Source organism: Schistocerca piceifrons, chromosome 5 (genome assembly GCF_021461385.2).
Source record: "Schistocerca piceifrons isolate TAMUIC-IGC-003096 chromosome 5, iqSchPice1.1, whole genome shotgun sequence".
In the NCBI taxonomy this organism is placed as follows: Eukaryota; Metazoa; Arthropoda; class Insecta; order Orthoptera; family Acrididae; genus Schistocerca; species Schistocerca piceifrons.
Genome location: NC_060142.1, coordinates 521002262 through 521026901, shown reverse-complemented (window position 1 = coordinate 521026901; position 24640 = coordinate 521002262). Strand labels below are relative to the sequence as shown.

At 39.8% G+C, this 24640-nt stretch overlaps 1 protein-coding gene across 1 annotated transcript in view; it reads left to right on the top strand.

Annotated features, from left to right (window-relative positions):
* Positions 1-24640, top strand: part of LOC124799118 (protein PFC0760c-like) — a 195077-nt gene that overhangs the window by 97468 nt on the left and 72969 nt on the right. The window contains exon 5 of the mRNA XM_047262656.1: positions 20557-20727. Within this exon, the coding sequence (XP_047118612.1) occupies positions 20557-20727 (171 nt within the window). The remainder of the gene's footprint in view (positions 1-20556; positions 20728-24640) is intronic.

Here is a 24640-nt window from a genome sequence, read left to right as displayed (position 1 = left end):
TCTTAAGTCTGTTATCTTTTAATCATATTTATTTTCCTAGTTACTGACATTATAGGATAGTTTAAGAATTCAAGAATTAAAATTTGAAGGGAATTCAATTCAGGAAAAATAGTATTGAAGAAACACTGAAAACAACTAGGGATCCAACAGTTGTCACTCCGCCCATTAACTGAGAATGTTAAATTCCCTGGGGGATATACAACTTTATATCCTTAACACTGTATTTTCGTTTTTCTGATCCCATTGTTGGATCCACTAAAAACAATGTCTTGGGATGAATTACCGTCTGGTCCCTCAATTTTCTGGAAAATTTGTATGTTTCATTCTTTAGTGCAGAGCTTAGAAGATGCTGTTTTACTAGAACCAGGTCATTAACCTTGTATTGAGCTTCGATAGTTTCCTCATTATGTCGTTAGAAGACTAGAAATTCTTTAAAATTGTTACTAACAAACTGAGGTTCATTATCAGTGAGAAACCGTTTTGGTTTTCCTACCTCCAGAAAGTATTGTTGCTGACAGTTAATCACAGTTGGTGTATTCGCTTTCTTTAAAGAAATCTGCTGCTGTAAGATCGTGTAATGCCTTAGGAATGATGGGATACATTTTGTATTTAACATGAGTATTACTCTCTTCTACCTTCCAACAGATTTTACAAGTCCTAATTAAGGATGCTACCATCCATCCTAGCTTCTTAAAATAGTAGAACTTATTAATATGAGCTGTACATTTCTTTATTCCAAAGTGTCCATATCCCATATGAACATACCACACCATCTCATCCTCCTTCAACTTCGGAATACGTATGTGCCAACGTTGATTAAGAGGTAAAGAATTCTTGTTACACATGGCATATATTTCTGTAAAGTAGGCATCACGATGGATGTTTTTGGTTATTCTTTGAGCCATACCTTGTACCTTGTTATGTGGATATTATGTGGATTGACTTCGTATATATCGTCTGTAGTACCCAGCCATTCCAATAAATCCCTTCAGTTGTCTTATGTTTCTAGGGGTGAACACTCCTTAATGGTCTTTATACATTCCAGATCTGGTTTCATTCCCTGTACTCCTACAATATGCCCTAAAAACTTAAGCTGTTACCTCACAAAGTGCAATTTGGACAATTTTACTGTAGTACCTTTTTCTTTAAACCTTTTCAGGGTTTTACTCAAGGTCAGGCAATGCTCTTCCCAGGTAGATGAGATTACTAGTATATAATTTACTTATATTATTAAATCCTTTAACAATTCCCTTGCTAATGCCTCATCCAGTGCACATATGAACATGGATACTGAGATATTTAGCCAGAATGGTAACACATTAAAATGATACGATTTCCCATCAGATAGAAACACTGTATATTTTTTTGATTCAGGATGTAACCAAATGTGCCAATATCTATCAGTCAGGTCCATCGTGCTAAAATACTTTGCTTTCTCAAATTTGGACAATAATTTATCACTGTTAATGGGTCTGTCTCATTCCGTCTTTATATGCTTATTCAAAGTACACGTGTCTAGTACTAACCGCACGCCACCTGTAGCCTTTTTTACTACTACCAAGGGGTTATTCATGACGCTAGAGCTACATTCTATTATGTTATTATCAATCATCTTGTCAATTTCTTCCTTAACTGCTTCTTTTAGACTTACCAGTATAGGATATAGCTTACAGAAAAATGGAGTACTATCTTTGATTTTAAATTTACATACATATTCGCTAATACTTTTGGGACGATTGGAAAATACTTCTTCATATTGAATCAGAATTTTATATAAATCTAGTTTCTGTTTACTGGTTAATATTGGCAATTCATTTACTTTGCACTGTATGTCAACACGATGTGACATGTAACTTACCTTCTCAGAGTCTGGTGACAATTGTGGCATAGCTGTTAATCGTAAACATTGAGCCTCAGTTGTTTGTTTACCAATATAGCTGTCCGTCGCAAATGGTACACAATATTTGTAGTCACCTTTACCAAAATAAAGAAGAGTCTCCACAAAATTTAATATGACGTTAAATTCTGATAGACAATCTAGGCCAAACAACACATCCCTATTGATATTTTCTACTACTAACAATGACTGTCAATATGGGATATTCCGAGTATTGCAGTTCACCTGGGTCTCGTGTTTTACAACTTTGCTCATTGGTCCAGTAATACCAACTATGTACACCCCCATTACTGGTAATAGCGGTAAGTGATGTTTAGTTCATAATGTGCTAAATAAAGCGCTAGAAATAAGTGACACTTCACTCCCAAAACCTATAAATATGTTAACTTTAAAATCCTCTACTTTTCCTATTATTATTGGTTGTGGATTAGTGGTAGTTAAGCTCAGTTATTCCAGCAACAACTGTTCTTTGGTTGGTATTTTATGCGTGAAATTAACATACTTAATATTGGACTAGGCCTCCTAATGTATTTCTATGACCTGGGCCCCGGCCCTGGATCCAGATTGCACTACATTTTCCTCATTATCGGTAATCACAGGTTGGTTACTGAATCGGGGTGTTACGTTACCATTTTGTACTCTATTACTGCTTGGTACAAATTCTTGCGACATCACTGGGCCAGTATTTAAAGTTGGATGCTTCTTTTGCTAATTACCATTACCATTATTCCTATTACATTGGTGTACTCTGGGAAAATTAGCTGGCGCCGTTGGCGTCAGTTGCTGGTTATGACGTCCACACCCATGTGATGTGTGTGAGGGCTGCTTACTCTCCACACTGGATCATCATCATCAAATTAGAGCTTGTCGTAACTCGTCTTAGTCTAAACTGTTGAGATTTTCCTTACATCTTCTCTTGTATGGTATTTATTAATTTTCATTCCTTTTTACCTTTTATGCAGAATCCAAATTCACGAAACAATTTCCCTGTCTTGTTACTATTGGTTGCTATGGCAATTCACAATATCTTCTTACCTTGATTTAATCTGAAAATTTCGCTTTCTTTGAGTCCTGTCACGGACGCCACATTCTAATGGTTTTGGCAACAGGGGAAGTGGTGCAAAACTGGATAGCGAACTTTGCACATCTTTCACTTCAGTTGACTTACCTGAAGCATTTAACCAATCCTCTTCTCTGGATACGTGGCTGCGTCAATCTTCACAACATCTTCTCTGAAGAAGAAATATTGCTGGTTAGAGGAATTAAAAAAGACACTCTCTCTCTTGAAATAATTTGTTACTCACATAATACTTTGGGTTCAGTTCTGGTATATTTTCATTTCCACGAGTTTCACATTAACATTCAAACTATATATGAAGATAGTAACTGTTCTCAAAAGAACAGACAGCATTGATGACCGTGCAGCTTCTGTAGAATAAATGATAATTAATTGAAACCCTCAGCTGCCGACAGGTGTTGTTGATATTCCTTGTTGGGGACAGCTGAAAATATGTGTCCTGACTGGGACTCGAACCCTGATCTCCTGCTTACGCGGCAGTCTCTCTAGCCGTCTGAGCCACCGAGGACACAGATGAATAGCGCGACTGCAGGGACTTATCCCTTGCATGCCTCCCGTGAGACCCACATTTCCAACTGTCCACAATCTACATATGTAATGTTCCTAATAGATATTTGCCCATCCACTCATTACTCACACCAACTAAGGTGACGATTCCTGTAAGAGTTCGGGCAACCTGTGTGCATTCGCACAGACGAAGGTCAATGGCTGGGTAGCCTTTAATTATATGTATGAGGACAGTAGGAGACGTGTAAGGGATAAGTCCCTGCAGTTGTGGTATTCATCTGTGTCCTCGGTGACTCAGATAGATAGAGAGTCTGCCATGTTAGCAGGCGATCCTGGGTTCAAGTCCCAGTGGGGGCACACATTTTCAGCTGTCCCCATCGAGGTATACCAACAACACCTGTCAGCAGCAGAGAGTTTCAATTAACTATCAACATTCAAACTCTTGCAAGTCAGCTCCGTCATTAACCATTGCATTCTATTAAATGTAATCACAATTGCCTGGTTTTAACAAACAAAAATTTTATAGACATCACGTGCGTCTTGCCTCGTTCAGAGCTAAGACATGAAGTAAATTAAAAGTCTATAGTCAGTTGTTTGCTTCTCGTTTTCTACAGTAATCATTTCCACTAACACATCAAAGAATACTACATAATTATTCCTTGTGCTTTTCATCATGGCTTCTGTGGCACTGGTGGCAAACACTTGTCGGCGTCATTGAACTGCCACGCTTACAACCTTCTCATCACAAACTTCCGACCTGCACACAGAAATGGGTGGTGCAGTAGATACGCTTCCCATTGTCCACGCTCATATTTAAAATATCATTTGTTCGAGATGCTGGAATTCCGAGTGTCTCTAGAATTTACACTGAAATTCTACATCTACATCTACATCCATACTCCGCAAGCCACCTGACGGGGTGTGGCGGAGGGTACCCTCAGTACCTCTATCGATTCTCCCTTCTATTCCAGTCTTGTATTGTTCGTGGAAAGAAGGATTGTCGGTATGCCTCTGTGTGGGTTCTAATCTCTCTGATTTTATCCTCATGGTCTCTTCACGAGATATACCTAGGAGGGAGCAATATACTGCTTGACTCTTTGGTGAAGGTATGTTCTCGAAACTTTAACAAAAGCCCATACCGAGCTACTGAGCGTCTCTCCTGCAGAGTCTTCCACTGGAGTTTATCTGTCATCTCCGTAATGCTTTTGTGATTACTAAATGATCCTGTAACAAAGCGCACTGCTCTCCGTTGGATCCTCTCTATCTCTTCTATCAACCCTATCTGGTACGGATCCCACACTGCCGAGCAGTATTCAAGCAGTGGGTGAACAAGCGTACTGTTACCTACTTCCTTTGTTTTCGGATAGCATTTCCTTAGGATTCTTCCAATGAATCTCAGTCTGGCATATGCTTTACCGACAATCAACTTTATATGATCATTCCATTTTAAATCACTTCTTGAGGCACTACAAGTGGCCTTGCTTGTGTGGACAAATGTGTGTGTGTTTCCTCTTCTGGTGAAGTCTTTGGCCAAAATGTAATATGTAAGTGCCTTTTTGTTGTGCCTGTCTGCAAATTAACATGTCGTCTTTACGATAAGTAACAGTCTATCTGTTCCTTATATTGTTAAAAATGTTACATATCTACATATACTGTCTTGTATTTCCTATGACACCTAATGTAGACATAGCTGGAAGTATATATTCATATTTAAAAAAATTAAAACGGTCTTGACTGCATAAAAACATTTATTAATATGACAACCAACTTCAGTCTGTTTTCAAGACCATCCTCGGACCATTCTCCAGTGGTGGCAGTTGGAGATGGTGAGTGGAGTAGGTAGCATCTGTTCAGGCATGATTGTCAACTGCTCAGATGTTCATGTCTCAGCAGACATGCTCCATATATCACCTCGGTCTGTCAGCAGTGGAAAATAGTATGAAGATGATCTTAAAAGTAGACTGAAACTGGTCACTATTTTAATAAATGTTTTATGCTATCAAGATTTGTTTTATGGCTACGAAGTCTTTCGCGACGTATTTCCTGAGTAAAAATTTCTCGGTGTACATGCCGCGTCAAATCAGGATAAATCTCCGAGCTTTCGACCACTACCTCCATGGTCGTCGTCAGGGCTAAAACTGACTGTCGTGAACTAGCGAGGTTCCCACTTTTATATGCAAAGGACGGCTTCTTATTGGCTGGAATACGTCAGCGATATGGCGCGTAGCGAAGTGGTGCCCTCTACTTCCATAGATGTAGTTGCTATCCCGCGTTGCTTGCAGCGCCATCCCTTAAATCAGGAGGTAAAGTGCGAGAAGTTTTTCTCAGCGATTTTTTCTTTATCCAGTGCACTCTTCCAAGTGTTGCTAAGTGCATAGCCGTTGTCTCTATTAAAGTTATTATCGCTAAGCCTAATTTCGACTGCTTCCCGGATCACAGAGTCCCAGTAATTCGATGTGTGGGCTATTACTCTGGTTTCTTCAAATAAAATCTTATGCTTGTTAAGCAGGCTATGTTCAGCCACCGCTGATTTTTCCAAATACCTGTATTTCAGGTGACGTTGGTGCTCGATGCAGCGGTCGGCAACGGTTCTTACAGACTGGCCCACGTAATTCTTGCCGCATTCGCAAGGAATAGTATAAATTCCCGGCACTCTTAAGCCGAGACTATCTTTGACTGGTCTCAACATTTCCTTAATTTTCCTAGGTGGTCGGAAAACTGGTTTTATTCCTTGCCTCTTCAGGACTCTGGCTATCTTGCTCGTTGTAGCACCGCAAAAAGGAAGCCGCGCTAAGTGATGGTCCTCTTCTTGTATGTGGCCGGCATCGTGTCTTACTTTCTTGGACAATACTGATTTAATTTCACCGGCATGGTTATTCTACCTACCAGTAACAAATCTAGCAGCCCGCCTCTGAATTGCTTCTATGTCCTCCCTCAATCCAACCTGATAGGGATCCCAAACGCTCAAACACTACTCAAGAAAAGGTTGTATTAGTGTTTTATAAGTGGTCTCCTTTACAGATGAACCGCATTTTCCCAAAATTCTACCAATGAACTGAAGACAACTATCTGCCTTCCCCACAACTGCCATTCCATGCTTGCCCCACTTCATATCGCTTTGCAATGTTGCGCCCAAATATTTAATCTACGTGACTGTGTCAAGTGCTACACTACTAATGGAGTATTCAAACATTACAGGATTCTTTTTCCTATTCATCTGCATTAATTTACATTTTTCTATATTTAGAGTTAGCTGCCATTCTTTACACCAATCACAAATCCTGTCCAAGTAATCTTGTATACTCCTACAGTCACTCAACGATGACACCTTTCCATACACATCAGCATCATCAGCAAACAGCCACACATTGCTATCCACCCTATCCAAAAGATCTTTTATGTGTATAGAAAACAACAGTGGACCTACCACACTTCCCTGGGGCACTCCAGATAATACCCTCACCTTCGATTAGAACACTCACCATCGAGGACAACATACTAGGTTCTATTACTTAAGAAGTCTTCGAGCCACTCACATACTTGGGAACCAGTCCCATATGCTCGTACCTTAGTTAAGAGTCTGCAGTGGGGCACCGAGTCAAACGCTTTCTGGAAGTCAAGGAATATGGCATCTGTCTGATACCTTTCATCCATGGTTCGCAAGATATCATGAGAAAAAAGAGCGAGTTGCGTTTCGCAGGAGCGATGCTTTCTAAAGCCGTGCTGATGCATGGAAAGCAACTTCTCTGTCTCAACGAAATTCATTATATTTGAACTGAGAACATGTTCGAGAATCCTGCAACAAACCGATGTTAGGGATATTGGTCTGTAATTTTGAGGATCCGTCCTTCTACCCTTCTTATATACAGGCGTCACCTGCCCTTTTTTCCAGTTGCTTGGGACTTCACATTGGGCAAGAGATTCGTGATCAATGCAAGCTAAGTAAGGAGCCAATGCAGTAGAGTACTCTCTGTAAAACCAAATTGGCATCCCATCAGGACCTGGCGATTTATTTATTTTCAACTTATTCAGCTGCTTCACAACCCCAGGGATGTCTATAACTACGTCCTCCATACGGGAATGTGTACGAGACTCAAACGGCAGTATGTTTGTACGATCCTCCTGCGTGAAAGATTTCTCAAATGCTAAATTTAAAATTTCAGCTTTCGTTTCGCTCTCTTCCGTCGCCAGGCCAGACTGATCAGTGAGTGACTGGATGGAAGCCTTCGACCCATTTACCGATTTTAAGTAAGACCAGAATTTCCTTGGGTTTTCAGCAAGATCTTTTGCTACGGTATGACGGTGATAGTGGTTGAATGCTTCGGGCATCACTCTTTTTACAGCAGCACGAATCTCTACTAACTTTTGCCTGTCCTCATTCTCCCGATCTTTCTTGTACGGAGAGTGCAACTGCCTTTGCTTCCTCAGCATTCTCCAGATTGCGCTGTTAAACCATGGTGGGTCTTTTCCGTCCGTAACCCACTTTTTCGGCACATACTTGTCCAAAGCGTGATTTACAATGTGTTTAAAATTTGCACAGAATTCTTCCACATCCATCGTACCAGAAGTAAATGAAGTCAGTTCATTTACTAAGTGGAATGCTAACAACTGCTCTTCTGCTCTTTCTAGTAAGAATACTCTCCTAGCCTTCTTGACCGACTTTTTAACTTTCATAACCATAGTCGTAATGACAACATCAAGATCACTAAACCCTGTCTCAACACTGACACTGTCGATGAGGTCTGGTCTGTTCGTGGTTGCCAGATCTAAAATATTTCCATTATGCACTGGCTGTCGATTTAGCTGCTCAAGACAGTTTTCGGATAATGTGTTCAAAAGTAATTCACAAGATGGCTTGTCTGTACCACCTGTAATGAATCCATAGACATCCCAGTCTATACTACGTAGGTTGAAGTTGCCTCCAACTAATATAGCATGATCTGGGTACTTCTGAGATACAGAATGTAGACTCCCTTTGAATGATTCTAGAACTGTCACGGTGGAACCTGGTGGCTGGTAATAACACCCCACAATTAACTTTATTTCTCCTGTTAAACGTGTCCAGATAACTTCACAATCACACTCTACTTTGACCTCAGTAGACACAATATTTTTGTCAACTGCACCTCCTACGGTGTCTAATCTGTCTTTCCAATAGATGTTCCAACCCTCACTAAATATTTCAGAACTTCCTATCTCCGGGTTCAGCCAGGTCTCAGTCACAAGAATAATTTGCGTGCCACACGCTTCCTGGAGGGCAGTAAATTCAGGAACTTTATTCTGAACACTCTGAAAATTTACTGCTAATATCTTGATAGCTGAAGTGTCTTTACACTGAGCGCATCCTGATTTTCCTGCCTGCCGACTGGTGAGTGTTCATCAGGACACCTCGCAGAACTGCCTAGCGTAAAAAAAAACCATGTGCACGCCACAAGTACTCTGCTACCCGAGTAGCCACTTACTGCCCAACCAGATCTATAAAAGAACTATAACAGAAAGACACTTTAATACACACAATATAGAGACATTCAACTCCCTGTTATCAGGAGAAAAGTGGAAAGAAGTATTGCAAATAGCTGACACCAACACAAAATTTGAGAAATTCTCTAGCATCTTCATTGAGTACTTGAAATTGCATGTTGTTTTGTTGTTGTGGTCTTCAGTCCTGAGACTGATTTGATGCAGCTCTCCATGCTACTCTATCCTGTGCAAGCTTTTTCATCTCCCAGTACCTACTGCAACCTACATCCTTCTGAATCTGCTTAGTGTATTCATCTCTTGGTCTCCCTCTACGATTTTTACCCTCCACGCTGTCCTCCAATACTAAATTGGTGATCCCTTGATGCCTCAGAACATGTCCTACCAACCGATCCCTTCTTCTGGTCAACTTGTGCCGCAAACTTCTCTTCTCCCCAATCCTATTCAATACTTCCTCATTAGTTATGTGATCTACCCATCTAATCTGCAGCATTCTTCTGTAGCACCACATTTCGAAAGCTTCTATTCTCTTCTTGTCCAAACTATTTATCGTCGATGTTTCACTTCCATACATGGCTACACTCCATACGAATACTTTCAGAAATGACTTCCTGACACTTAAATCAATACTGGACGTTAACAAATTTCTCTTCTTCAGAAACGCTTTCCTTGCCATTGCCAGCCTACATTTTATATCCTCTCTACTTCGACCATCATCAGTTATTTTGCTCCCCAAATAACAAAACTCCTTTACTACTTTAAGTGCCTCATTTCCTAATCTAATTCCCTCAGCATCACCCAACTTAATTAGACTACATTTCATTATCCTTGTTTTGCTTTTGTTGATGTTCATCTTATATCCTCCTTTCAAGACACTGTCCATTCCATTCAACTGCTCTTCCAAGTCCTTTGCTGTCTCTGACAGAATTACAATGTCATCGGCGAACCTCAAAGTTTTTATTTCTTCTCCATGAATTTTAATACCTACTCCAAATTTTTCTTTTGTTTCCTTTACTGCATGCTCAATATACAGATTGAACAACATCGGGGAGAGGCTACAACCCTGTCTTACTCCCTTCCCAACCACTGCTTCCCTTTCATGTCCCTCGAATCTTATAACTGCCATCTGGTTTCTGTACAAATTGTAAATAGCCTTTCACTCCCTGTATTTTACCCCTGCCACCTTTAGAATTTGAAAGAGAATATTCCAGTCAACATTGTCAATAGCTTTCTCTAAGTCTACAAATGCTAGAAACGTAGGTTTGCCTTTCCTTAATCTTTCTTCTAAGATAAGTCGTAAGGTCAGTATTGCCTCACGTGTTCCAGTGTTTCTACGGAATCCAAACTGATCTTCCCTGATGTTGGCTTCTACTAGTTTTTCCATTCGTCTGTAAAGAATTCGTGTTAGTATTTTGCAGCTGTGACTTATTAAACTGATAGTTCGGTAATTTTCACATCTGTCAACACCTGCTTTCTTTGTGATTGGAATTATTATATTCTCCTTGAAGTCTGAGGGTATTTCGCCTGTTTCATACATCTTGCTCACCAGATGGTAGAGTTTTGTCAGGACTGGCTCTCCCAAGACCGTCAGTAGTTCCAATGGAATATTGTCTACTCCGGGGGCCTTGTTTTGACTTAGGTCTTTCAGTGCTCTGTCAAACTCTTCACGCAATATCATATCTCCCATTTCATCTTCATCTACATCCTCTTCCATTTCCATAATATTGTCCTCAAGTACATCGCCCTTGTATAGTCCCTCTATATACTCCTTCCACCTTTCTGCTTTCCCTTCTTTGCTTAGAACTGGGTTTCCATCTGAGCTCTTGATATTCATACAAGTCGTTCTCTTATCTCCAAAGGTCTCTTTAATTTTCCTGTAGGCAGTATCTATCGTACCCCTAGTGAGATAGGCCTCTACATCCTTACATTTGTCCTCTAGCCATCCCTGCTTAGCCATTTTGCACTTCCTGTCGATCTCATTTTTGAGACGTTTGTATTCCCTTTTGTCTGCTTCATTTACTGCATTTTTATATTTTCTCCTTTCATCAATTAAATTCAGTATCTCTTCTGTTACCCAAGGATTTCTACCAGCCCTCGTCTTTTTACCTACTTGATCCTCTACTGCCTTCACTACTTCATCCCTCAAAGCTACCCATTCTTCTTCTACTGTATTTATTTCCCCCATTCCTGTCAATTGCTCCCTTAGGCTCTCCCTGAATCTCTGTACAACCTCTGGTTCTTTTAGTTTATCCAGGTCCCATCTCCTTAAATTCCCACCTGTTTGCAGTTTCTTCAGTTTTAATCTACAGGTCATAACCAATAGATTGTGGTCAGAGTCCACATCTGCCCCTGGAAATGTCTTACAATTCAAAACCTGGTTCCTAAATCTCTGTCTTACCATTATATAATCTATCTGATACCTTTTAGTATCTCCAGGGTTCTTCCATGTATACAACCTTCTTTCATGATTCTTAAACCAAGTGTTACCTATGATTATGTTGTGCTCTGTGCAAAAGTCTACCAGGCGGCTTCCTCTTTCATTTCTTAGCCCCAAACCATATTCACCTACTATGTTTCTTTCTCTCCCTTTTCCTACACTTGAATTCCAGTCACCCATGACTATTAAATTTTTGTCTCCCTTCACAATCTGAATAATTTCTTTTATTTCATCATACATTTCTTCAATTCCTTCGTCATCTGCAGAGCTAGTTGGCATATAAACTTGTACTACTGTAGTAGGTGTGGGCTTCGTATCTATCTTGGCCACAATAATGTGTTCACTATGCTGTTTGTAGTAGCTTACCCGCATTCCTATTTTCCTATTCATTATTAAACCTACTCCTGCATTACCCCTATTTGATTTTGTGTTTATAACCCTGTAGTCACCTGACCAGAAGTCTTGTTCCTCCTCCCACCGAACTTCACTAATTCCCACTATGTCTAACTTTAACCTATCCATTTCCCTTTTTAAATTTTCTAACCTACCTGCCCGATTAAGGGATCTGACATTCCACGCTCCGATCCATAGAACGCCAGTTTTCTTTCTCCTGATAACGACATCCTCTTGAGTAGTCCCCGCCCGGAGATCCGAATGGGGGACTATTTTACCTCCGGAATATTTTACCCAAGAGGACGCCATCATCATGTAATCATACAGTAAAGCTGCATGCCCTCGGGAAAAATTATGGCTGTAGTTTCCCCTTGCTTTCAGCCGTTCGCAGTACCAGCACAGCAAGGCCGTTTTGGTTAGTGTTTCAAGGCCATATCAGTCAATCATCCAGACTGTTGCCCTTGCAACTACTGAAAAGGCAGCTGCCCCTCTTCAGGAACCACATGTTTGTCTGGCCTCTCAACAGATACCCCTCCTTCGTGGTTGCACCTACGGTACAGCTTTCTGTATCGCTGAGGCACGCAAGCCTCCCCACCAACGGCAAGGTCCATGGTTCATGGGGGGGGGTGAAATTGCATTCCCTCTCAAAATAAAAGAAATAAGAGGCACAACTAAAAAAGCGAAGCTATGGATAACAACAGGGATCAAAATATCAAGTGTGAGGAAAAGAGAATTACTCAAATACAGAAAAAACAATAACATACCTTCTCTTGTAAACAGTTACATACAGGAATACAAATATAGAAAACTATTGACCAGTTTCATTATTATCAGGCTTTAGTAAAATAATAGAAACAGTAATGTATAATAGGTTAATGAAATTCTTTAAGAAAAACAAAATTCTCACTGATTCTCAGCATGGAGTTAGGAAAAATAAATTAACTACCAGTGCAATCTATGATTTTATAGAAAATGCCCTACAAGCAAAAGACAAAAAAACGAAGAGCCGCAGGCATTTTTTTATACTTAGTAAAGCATTTGACCCTCCCTCCATGAACCATGGACCTTAGCGTTGGTAGGCAGGCTTGTGTGCCTCATCAATACAGATAACCATACAGTGGGTGCAACCACAAAGGAGGGGTATCTGTTGAGAGGCCAGACAAATGTGTGGTTCATGTAGAGGGGCAGCAGCCTTTTCAGTAGTTGCAGGGACAGCAGTCTGGATGATTGACTGATAAGGCCTGTTACACTAACCAAAATGGTCTTGCTGAGCTGATACTGTGAACAGCTGAAAGCAAGGGGAAACTACAGCCGTAATTTTTCCCGAGGCCATGCAGCTTTACTGTATGGTTAAATGACGATGGCATCCTCTTGGGTAAAATATTCCACAGGTAACAATGTTGACTTGAATACTCTCCTTCAAATTCTGAAGGTGGCAGGGGTAAAATACAGGGAGCGAAAGGCTATTTACAATTTGTACAGAAACCATAGATGGCAGCTATAAGAGTCGAGGGGCGTGAAAGGGAAGCAGTGGTTGAGAAGGGAGTGAGACACAATTGTAGCCTATCCCTGATATTATTCAATCTGTATACTGAGCAAGCAGCAAAGGAAACAAGAAAAATTCAGAGTAGGAATTAAAATCCTTGGAGAAGAAATAAAAACTGTGAGGTTCGCCGATGACATTGTAATTCTGTCAGAGACAACAAAGGACCAGGAAGAGCTGTTGAACAGAATGTACTGTTTCTTGAAAGGAGGATATAAGATGAATATCAAGAAAATCAAAACAAGGGTAATGGAACGTAGCTGAATTAAATCAGGTGATGCTGCGGGAATTAGATTAAGAAATGAGACACTTACAGTAGTAAATGAGTTTTGCTATTTGGGGAGCAAAATAACTGATGATGGTCGAAGTAGAGAGGATATGAAATGTAGACTGGCAATGTCAAGGAAGGCATTTCTGAAGAAGGGAAATTTTGTTAACATTGAGTATAGATTTAAGGGTGTGGAAGTCGTTTCTGAAAGTATTTGTATGGAGTGTACCCATGTATGGAAGTGAAGTGTGTAAGATAAATGGTTTAGACAAGAAGAGTTGGTAGGACATGTTCTGAGCGATCAAGGGATCACCAATTTAGTATTGGATGGCAGCTTGGACAGTAAAAGTCATAGAGGGAGACCAAGAGATGAATACACTAAGCAGATTCAGAAGGATGTAAGTTGCAGTAGGCACGGGGAGATGAAGAAGCTTGCACAGGATATAGTAGCATGGAGAGCTGCATCAAACCAATCTCTGGACTGAAAACCACAACAACAACAAAGCCTTTGACATCCCAGACCACAACATACTGTTAAAGGAGCTCCTAGTGTATGGCATAGAGGCACTGCACTATAATGGTTCATTTCACGTATGACAAATGGTAAACAAAAAATACAAATAAACCATTAACTAAAGGAAAACACCAGGACATGCTTCTCAGATGCAGAAGTTCTAAATAAAGGTATCATTCAGGGTTCGATTTCTGGGCCAATCCTCTTTCTCCTGTATATAAATGATCTAGACTTGAACATTGAATCGCAAACAAACCCTTTTTTGGCAGATGACAGAAGCAACCTAATTACAGGAAATACCGCAAGTCAGCTTGAAACAGCTGTTAATAAAAGTACAGAACAGCTAAATAGATGGTATGAGAGGAATAAACTTAGGATAAACACAAAAGAAACATTCCTAAATTTCTGTTTAAAAGGTGATGCATGCTGCATCAGTTAACTTCAACGAAGCTTCATCTTCTCCATAAACAAAGTTTTTAGGATTATGGCTTCAAAATAACTTCAAATGGCACACACATATAAACAAAGTTAATGGAACACTAAATGAAATACATTACAGTCTGCATTTACTCTCTGTCAAAGCAAGTTATATCTCTGACCGAACTGCCTACTTTGCCCACTTCCACAGCTTCCTACTGTATGGATTTATGTTCTGGGGAAATACACCACCTAGTTCAGTCATCTTCTTAACTCAAAAAAGGACTGTAAGAGCAATGCAAGATGCTTGACAAACAGATTTTTGCAAACCCCTCTTTCAAAAGTTATCAATTCTCTTTGAGGAGAACCATCCAGAGCAAATTTTTGTTTTCTGTTGTTCACATAAATGAATCAGCCTTTTCCTATTAATATTCAAATAGATTATCCATAATGTCCAAATACTGGGTCATTTAAGTTATCATTTAGGTCACCAGTTAGGAACACATTCTGATTTCCAACCTTTTTGAAACTTCTTGTCAAATCAAAAAACAAATTGTCTTTTTCAGTAGTTGCAGCATCATCCACTGGGGCATATGCTGCTGTGTACCAAGGAATGGTTCTCACACTGCTGTCCATTTGCAAAAGACTGTGATTGATTTGGTCCCAAGATTTTATACATTTTTTGCACTTCTTTTTAACTCATAGGACTATTCCATCTCATGCTGCTTTTTTTTTTTTTTTTTTTTTTTTTTTTTTTTTTTTTTTTTTTTTTTTTTTTTTTTACACTGCTATACACATGGACATTTGCACTCTTTTTTTAATCTCTATGAGAGATATTATGTCCATATCGTAGGATTCTAATTATTTAAATACTCCTCTCTTTTTTAGTTGATATTCCTTCCAATTATTGTTTACATTTTTGACAGTCTGTTTCTGAGGCTTTGTTGAGAAATTTTGTGTTTTGTGGTTTTTTACGAGTGATTGCTACAAACCCATTGCCTCCACTCCCAACCTGGAAGACCAGATGATTTGCTGTTGGACTGTTCGTCCCTTACACTGGTTGTAAAGAATCTAATTTTCCCCTTTAAAAGTTGCCACTTCTGCAAGCTCCACCATACTGAAGTCTTTATTTTCTACCTTTCCTGCCATTATGGCCTTCATCCTTATCGCTGAACAAGGCACAAACTACTTAGTTTATTATTGATTATGAATCAGGTTGGGTACATTAATTGGTTTACTCTTCTTAAAAACATCTGTCACACTGCAGGAAATATTTCAGCGGACACTAATAGTTTGTTCAAGGTGACAATTCTCCAAAGGCGAACCATTTGTGACAATGAGCAAGAAACTGGCCGTATGGGGAAGTGCTGTCAGCAAGTTGTGGCAAGGCTCATAGAGCACCGTGGAATGACCAAGCGCCCATGTCTGCAAGTGAAGCATAATGTTGTCATGGTAGCTGAGACACACTGTGATAGTAGTGGTAAAGCAGAGTGACACAATGAATACCTAGGCAGAATGCAGCAATAAATATTCAGACTCTGAACCAGCAGGAAAGAACATCCTGCAGGGTGAAGTTGTGAAAGTCTGCAGCCACCAGGAGAGCTGACAACGAGGGGAAACCAGGACACGTTATTGCCATCCCCGTCACATTAGAGCGCACAGAAAGCACCAACATAAATACCCCACTCTTCTGAACGTATGTTCCATTTGCTGATTGCTAACTGCCCAGTGCATAGTCTCAGTCATTATCACAGATACAGCTATCCTGTGAGAGGGAAGCCTGTGGGAGTCGACCTTCATCACACATAGTAATCTTCAGTCATCTGTGGAGCCTAAAGCCCTGCTGGAAGGATTCTGCCCTTGCCAGCTGCAGTGCCAATTTCTGAGGTAATGCTGATGGTACACAGAGACTGCCATCACATTGCAGGCCTGCTGGAGGCTTGATCTGCTTGACCCGGACTCTGTTCGCCATCAGCCTCCGAGAGGGAGGGCCACTGCTGCTTCTTATCCCATTGCTGAGGCAGACGTTGATGCTGCTGGCTCCTATCATCTAAATGAGGGCTGACCTTTGTGTGACTGCGAATACTCCAGGTGGACTTGGGTGTGTGTCTCCTGAGTGCAAATCTTCACTGTCAGTGATCTTCTTTGGTGATTGATACATAGAGCAGGAGGCCAGCGGCTTCCATGAGTCGATGGCCACCCAGTGATGTAATGGGCACCTCCCTGTCTCACTGCGCTGATGGGACTGCATGCCAAACACATGCCAGTATCCTCTGCTGACAAGGCTGCCGCTCTGCTGCCCCAACTGTGGTGCAGTGTCTCTGGAGACAATCTCATGTTACTCCTTAGCAAACGTGTCAGTTATGTTTTCTTGATGCTCTCAGGCACATTCTGCCTGGCTCTCTCCTTATGACTGTGGGTTTCTAGAACTGAATACCTGTACATTTTATCAGACGAAATGCACCTCCAGAGAGAGAGATTTTTATTCTTCATAAAAAGCTGGAAATCACTCTATATGCTGTCAAATGATTGGAAGCTGTTGAGAATAAGTGTGTTGAGCAAACGTCCTATGAGTCACATACCATAGATACCTAAGGATCCTCTAACACTATCCTCTTCAGTGGATACTGACCTCCCTCGGAGTAATACACAACTTTTCACTATTTATTGACATGGCTCTTGATGATGAGACACATACTTCAAGTAAGCAAGCTTGATGACTGCTTGCCGGGGAACGGTCTGATGATGCTACTTCGCTCGAAAATGATTAGCTAGTAGGCAAAATAAAAGTGTGTCTATAGACTAATCAAATAATAGTTTCTATCAATGATGAGTCTCTGATACCTTAAGTAATGCTGTGCATTGGAAGTGGGGGCAAGGGAGAACTCAGAGTACCATACCGAATATTCGCATCAATGAGATGCTCTGTCCCACTGAATCTGAAACTCTGCCAGTGCAACCCACTTGACTTTTTGGGGAGACTGTGTGTGTCCGACGCCAGAAGGGAGGATACACACAGTGGTAGGTGACTGTGAATAAAGGGATGTTCAGATGTTGAGGGAACAGGATGTACATGCTGCAATTTGTGGTGCATGTTGGAAAAACGCTTGTTAACTGGATGTTAAGGTCATTCTTGAATCAGTCAAGAGATTGAGAGAGAATGTGTGGAAGACAACTCTTAACTCGTGGAATTTCAATGAGGTTCCCATCTGCAGCATTTTCCCCAGAAATGTTTGTGCCCTGTGATTGTGATTTGTGTAGGAGGTTTCACCATGTGGCTCCGCAGGTCAGTGTGCATTTTCCTAAAGGGACTGACAACATTTGGTGGTCTTCAATGTATTTAGACTCAGCCTAGAATGTTACATAGCCTGCCATTCATACATGTTTGAACAGTTTTTGAACTTGTTAATTTGGCAGTTGAATAGGTACACTCTGCTTTTTCGTGAGTCAGCCTCATTCCTTTTTAGTTAATAATACTCTTTTGACATCCAAATGGGATAATAGTGTGCAAGCAAATAACCTGTACAATGAAAACTATGTGTATGCTTATGTGTTAGGATGAGAATGATTATATTACATAATTTTCCTTATCCTAGCTTGGTTTCAGATAGATTATATAATGGTAAGACAGAGATTTAGGAACCAGATTTTAAATTGTATGAGATTTCCAGGGGCAGATGTGGACTCTGACCACAATCCATTGGTTATGAACTGTAGATTAAAACTGAAGAAACTGCAAGAAGGTGGGAATTTAAGGAGTTGGGACCTGGATAAACTGAAAGAACCAGAGGTTTTACAGAGTTTCAGGGAGAGCGTAAGGGAACAATTGACAGGAATGGGGGAAAGAATTACAGTAGAAGAAGAATGGGTAGCTTTGAGGAATGAAATAGTGAAGGCAGCAGAGGATCAAGTAAGTAAAAAGACGAGGGCTAGTAGAAATCCTAGGGTAACAGAAGAGATACTGAATTTAATTGATGAAAGGAGAAAATACAAAAATGCAGCAAGTGAAGAAGGCAAGAAGGAATACAAATGTCTCAAAAATGAGATCGACAGGAAGTGCAAAATGGCTAAGCAGGGATGGCTAGAGGACAAATGTAAGGATGTAGAGGCTTATCTCACTAGGGGTAAGATAGATCCTGCCTACAGGAAAATTAATGAGACCTTTGGAGAAAAGAGAACCACTTGCATGAATATCAAGAGCTCAGATGGAAACCCAGTTCTAAGCAAAGAAGGGAAGGCAGAAAGGTGGAAGGAGTATATAGAGGGTCTATACAGGGGCGATGTTCTTGAGGACAATATTATGGAAATGGAAGAGGATGTAGATGAAGATGAAATGGGAGATATGATACTGCGTGAAGAGTTTGACAGAGCACCGAAAGACCTAAGTCGAAACAAGCCCCCGGGAGTAGACAACATTCCATTAGAACTACTGACAGCCTTGGGAGAGCCAGTCCTGACAAAACTCTACCATCTGGTGAGCAAGATGTATGAAACAGGCGAAATTCCCTCAGACTTCAAGAAGAATATAATAATTCCCATCCCAAAGAAAGCAGGTGTTGACAAATGTGAAAATTACCGATCTATCAGTTTAATAAGTCACAGCTGCAAAATACGTACGCTAATTCTTTACAGACGAATGGAAAAACTGGTAGAAGCCAACCTCGGGGAAGATCAGTTTGGATTCCGCAGAAATGTTGGAATACATGAGGCAATACTGACCCTACGACTTATCTTAGAAGAAAGATTAAGGAAAGGCAAACCTACATTTCTAGCATTTGTAGACTTGGATAAAACTTTTGACAATGTTGACTGGAATACTCTCTTTCAAATTCTGAAGGTGGCAGGGGTAAAATACAGGGAGCAAAAGGCTATTTACAATTTGTTCAGAAAGCAGATGGCAGTTATAAGAGTCAAGGGACATGAAAGAGAAGCAGTGGTTGGGAAGGGAGTTGTAGCCTCTCCCCGATGCTATTCAATCTGTATATTGAGCAAGCAGTAAAGGAAACAAAAGAAAAGTTCAGAGTCGGTATTAAAATCCATGGAGAAGAAATAAAAACGTTGAGGTTCGACGATGACATTGTAATTCTGTCCGAGACAGCAAAGGACTTGGAAGAGTAGTGGAATGGAATGGGCAGTGTCTTGAAAGGAGGGTATAAGGTGAACATCAACAAAAGCAAAATGAGGATAATGGAATGTAGTAGAATTAAGTCGGGTGATGCTGCGGGAATTAGATTAGGAAATGAGACACTTAAAGTAGTAAAGGAGTTTTGCTATTTGGGGAGCAAAATAACTGATGATGGTCGAAGTAGAGAGGATATAAAATGTAGACTGGCAATGGCAAGGAAAGCGTTTCTGAAGAAGAGAAATTTGTTAACATCCAGTATTGATTTAAGTGTCAGGAAGTCGTTTCTGAAAGTATTCGTATGGAGTGTAGCCATGTATGGATGTGAAACATGGACGATAAATAGTTTAGACAAGAAGAGAATAGAAGCTTTTGAAATGTGGTGCTACAGAAGAATGCTGAAGATTAGATGGGTAGATCACATAACTAATGAGGAGGTATTGAATAGAATTGGGGAGAAGAGGAGTTTGTGGTACAACTTGACTAGAAGGGATCGGTTGGTAGGACATGTTCTGAGGCATCAAGGGATCACTAATTTAGTACTGGAGGGCAGCTTGGAGGGTAAAAGTCGTAGAGGGAGACCAAGAGATGAATATGCTAAGCAGATTCAGAAGGATGTAGGCTGCAGTAGGTACTGGGAGATGAAGAAGATTGCACAGGATAGAGTGGCATGGAGAGCTGCATCAAACCAGTCTCAGGACGGATGACCATAACAACAACAGCTTGGAGTTTATCAACATTACATGAACCTGTATATAACATCAATAATTTTTGTCAGCTACTCTAGAATCTGTTATCTCAGTTTCTGGTGTGTCCCTTTTTTCTCATATATAATCATTGAAATGGTATTCCGCATCTAATGAAATAAATTTTATAATGCTGAACTTTTTTATAAATTTCAGACGTGGTTCAAAACTGTGGAATTAGGCAAAGTATTGCTAATGATGATGGTGATGACACTGTTAATAATGCCGTGTTAGAAGAGAATCAAATAGAGGAAGACCAATCACATTATTCAGAGGACAATAAGTCAGATTCTGAAAAGAGTGAATTTACATGTCTTCAGAAAACAGGTGAGCATGTACATGTAAGAAATCAATATGAAATCTAGGAGAAGTATCAACAGAGATATTAAGTTTTTGAAAATTTAATGTAATTGGATAGATAAAAAGTTACTCACCAAGTGGCAGCAGGAGAATGTCCATATAAATGGTAAAGTCTCCAAGCTTGTGAACCAGGGGCTCCTTCTTCTGGTAGAAAGGTTGAAGGGGAAGGAAGAGGGATGAAGGTAAAAGACTAGTGAGGCTTAGGAAAAGGATAGAGTTCATAAAATTGATGCAGAATTCTGGGTTGTGGGAGACTTGCCAGACAGGATAGTTATAGGAAGGACAGATTGATTGATGACTGCACTGGATGGGATTTGAAAACTTGAGACTTATGAAATTGCATGTGGTAGAGGTGGAAAGGGGACGGCAAAAAATATGCAGGTCAGAAAATGCAGGATGGAGAAAACTAAAAATAAATGAAGAAAGAAATAATTATTGTGAAGATATGTTGAAACTTAAGAATTTAACATAAATTAAGGACAGGTGGGTGACGAGAACCAAGGACATGTTATAGCTCTAGTTCCCTCCAGCGGAGTTCTGAGAAACTGGTGTCTGAGAGACGAATGCAGATGGACTGGAGATACAATGTGTCCTTGATTCTCACCACCCACCTGGCCTTAATTTACATTAATTTCTTCGATCTCTGCATTCCTTCACAGTAACTATTACGTACTTCACCTATTTTTAGTTTTCTGCACCTTTCATTTTCGGACTTGTCTACTTTTTGCCATTCTCCTGCCAACTCTATTGCATGCAGTTTAGATTAGATTAGATTTACTTTTATTCCAATTGATCCATAGTGAGGAGGTTATCCAGATGTAAAACATGTCAGAAAAACAATAATACATGACACACATTTACACGTGAAACAAATAAGCTAATGTACCTTCCACAGGTCCCAACTGCAATAATTGTCTTTTTGTTAATGACACTATGTGAAAGGATCATTTTATTAGTGCACGGAATTTAGATTTTTTTATTTATAAGGTAATAAACGTATAATACACACACACACACACACACACACACACACACACACACACAAAATCAGTTGGTTCTACTGAGAAATTCATCAATGGAGTAGAAGGAGTTGGCCACCAATAAATCCTTCAGGCTTGTTTCAAACTGAATTTCATTGATTGTTAATCTTTTTATGGCTGCTAGCAAGTTACTGAAGATGTGTGTTACCGAATAGTGCACATCTTTTTGTGCAATGGTAAGTGACTTTAAATCCTTGTGAAGATTATTCTTATACCTTGTATTGAGTCCATAAACTGAGCTTTGGTTTGAAAAAGTGATATATTTTTAATGACAAATTTCATCAAGCAAAAAATTTAGTGGGAAGCAGTAGTTAGTATCCATAGTTCCCTAAAGAGGCCTCTGCAGGATGTTCTTCGGTTCATACCACGTATAACTCTTACTACATGTTTTTGAGCCCAGAAAACTTTAGCTTGGCTTGATGAATTATCCCCCAAAAAAATCCCGTATGACACTGTGGAGTGAAAGAAAGCATAGTATGCCAGCTTTTTCAGTTTTATATCCCTATGTCTGACAGAATTCGCATAGCAGGTAGAGACTTGTTCAGGTGCTTCAGCAATTCTGTGGTATGCTCCTCCAAGTTGAATTTATTATCAACCTGTAATCCCAAGAATTTAACACTGTCCACTTCTTCTATCTTCTTGTCATCATATGTTAAGCATATACTCATGGGGACTCCTTATAAGTTGTGAACTGCATGTAGTGTGTTTTTTCAAAGTTTAGTGACAAAGAATTGTTTAGGAACCAGTGATTAATGTCCACAGATGTTTTATTAGCCAGTCTTTCTAAGACTTCACCTTAATTTGCTACTCACTGCTATATTTGTATCATCAGCAAACAAAACAGCTTTTTGCTCACGATGTTTTGGCAGTAATCTCTGTCTTGCATATTACCCTACCTTTCACCTTTAGGCTCTCAGGCTTTCAGACCTCATCAGGCACAGCCCCAACGATAAGTCGAACTGTCCACATCAGCAACCTAATGCTCTGCTTAAAAATTGATGGATTTGTGAATCACAGGAAGAAATAACATTAAATTGTATCAACTTAAAACTTTTGTTGTATTTGAACAGGTTTGCAATAAAATTTCCCATACATGTATGGAAACTGTATACATATTGTACATTTATACTGCTTTTTAAGTAAAGACAAAAAACACCATCCGAACAGGTTTTGAGTGTCCAATGGCACCAACCGGCTGCCATGTCATCCTCAGCCCTTAGGCATCACCAGATGCAGAAGCAAAGGCAACACCTAGTGTCCTTCAAAAACCATTACATGATTTTGAACTTAAGTCAGTATTCTGTTTATTTATGAGCAACTATAATGATTTACCAATTGGGTAGAAATCGAAAAATCTGTTGCTGTTCACATATTAGAGTAACGGGGAAAAATTGCACCTGATTTTAATTAGCCGTAAAGAAAGATAGTGGCATTAAGATGGAACAAGACAGAAAATTAACGCAGAATTAAATGTCTAACAGACAAAATAAATCACATTAAACTGACTGCAGCTGTTATCACAAGAATAAATTACAGTGGAAAGACCCATTATGGAGATGGTACCAACAGATGTCACTAGATCACAGGACGAGTGAAAGTTCCAGAATTGCACTGAATAATAATTGCAATAATTTATTTATGTGTTAATTGCTGTAGTTACTATGGCCTGTATTCTAGAAGATACTGCTGTTTGTGCTTCACTATTGCTCAAGCACAGCACTACTGAGAGGTTGGAAAGGGGGAGGGGTGGGGGGTGACACAGGTTTGGCTGAGGACTATGATCAGCATGGTGAGGAGTGGTGAGTGGGCAGTAAATTTTGTGGTGTTGCTACCCATGGGAATCTATACTGCGTACATTTGCCTTTTATGAACATCTACTATGTTTAAACTGCAATTTGCCTAAATCTGTGTTTACTCAGAATCAAAATAATTTTAATATTTCACAAATACTCAACAATAGCCTACAATCGTGGAGGAGTGTAGATTGAGGCCAGTGGCATACTTCCGTAGTTCATGCAGCAATGTTTTTGATGATCACCATGGGTTATGATGGAAACAATAGGGAACGTGTCAGTTGCTAGTTCTACATAGCCAATGAGAGAGCAGCAAGGAGGTGATATGTTTGGAAACAACAGACTTTGTAACATTCTCACAATAACATAGAAGCAAAATCTGTTATGCATGTTCTCAGGTCCCTCCATAACCACAACCTCTGAAATCACAATATATTCAGAAGAAATTGCCAAATATTTGTGACAACAAAGATATAGTTTCACAGCAGTCCTTTGAAGATGGAGACAATGATGATTAAAAATAATTTTCACTGCTGTCCTGTTTGGGTGTGATGATTATTCAAATTAGTGATACCACAGATAACAGGATAAATAAACAAAAAAGGCAGTAAACATCATAATTAATGTAAACAATTTCATTTTGTTTATTTTATTACCCCTTGTAGTATCAAAATGTAGACAAGAATAGATGGTACAAGTATAGAACAGGTGTAATGTTAACTTTCTAAGCAGATACCTTCTGTCACTATCAGTTTCTAATTTTGATTTGACAATATGTTAAAAAAATTTTCTCAAGGAGCATAAAAAAAAAATGTTCCATCGTTAATCCATTTTTGTTCGCACAACAACCACAAGCAGTATAACTTTTAATGCAAGGAGTAGCTAGGTGCAATCTAAGGTCTTAAGTCACATTACTTGCTCTTGATTTCTTTTCTTTTTCTTTTTCCTGCACTGCGAATTATGTGCAAACAATGCAAATGCACTAAAATTTTTGTGAACAAAGACCCAAGTCACTTCTTCGCAAAAGCATCAGAGAGAAAAGAGGTA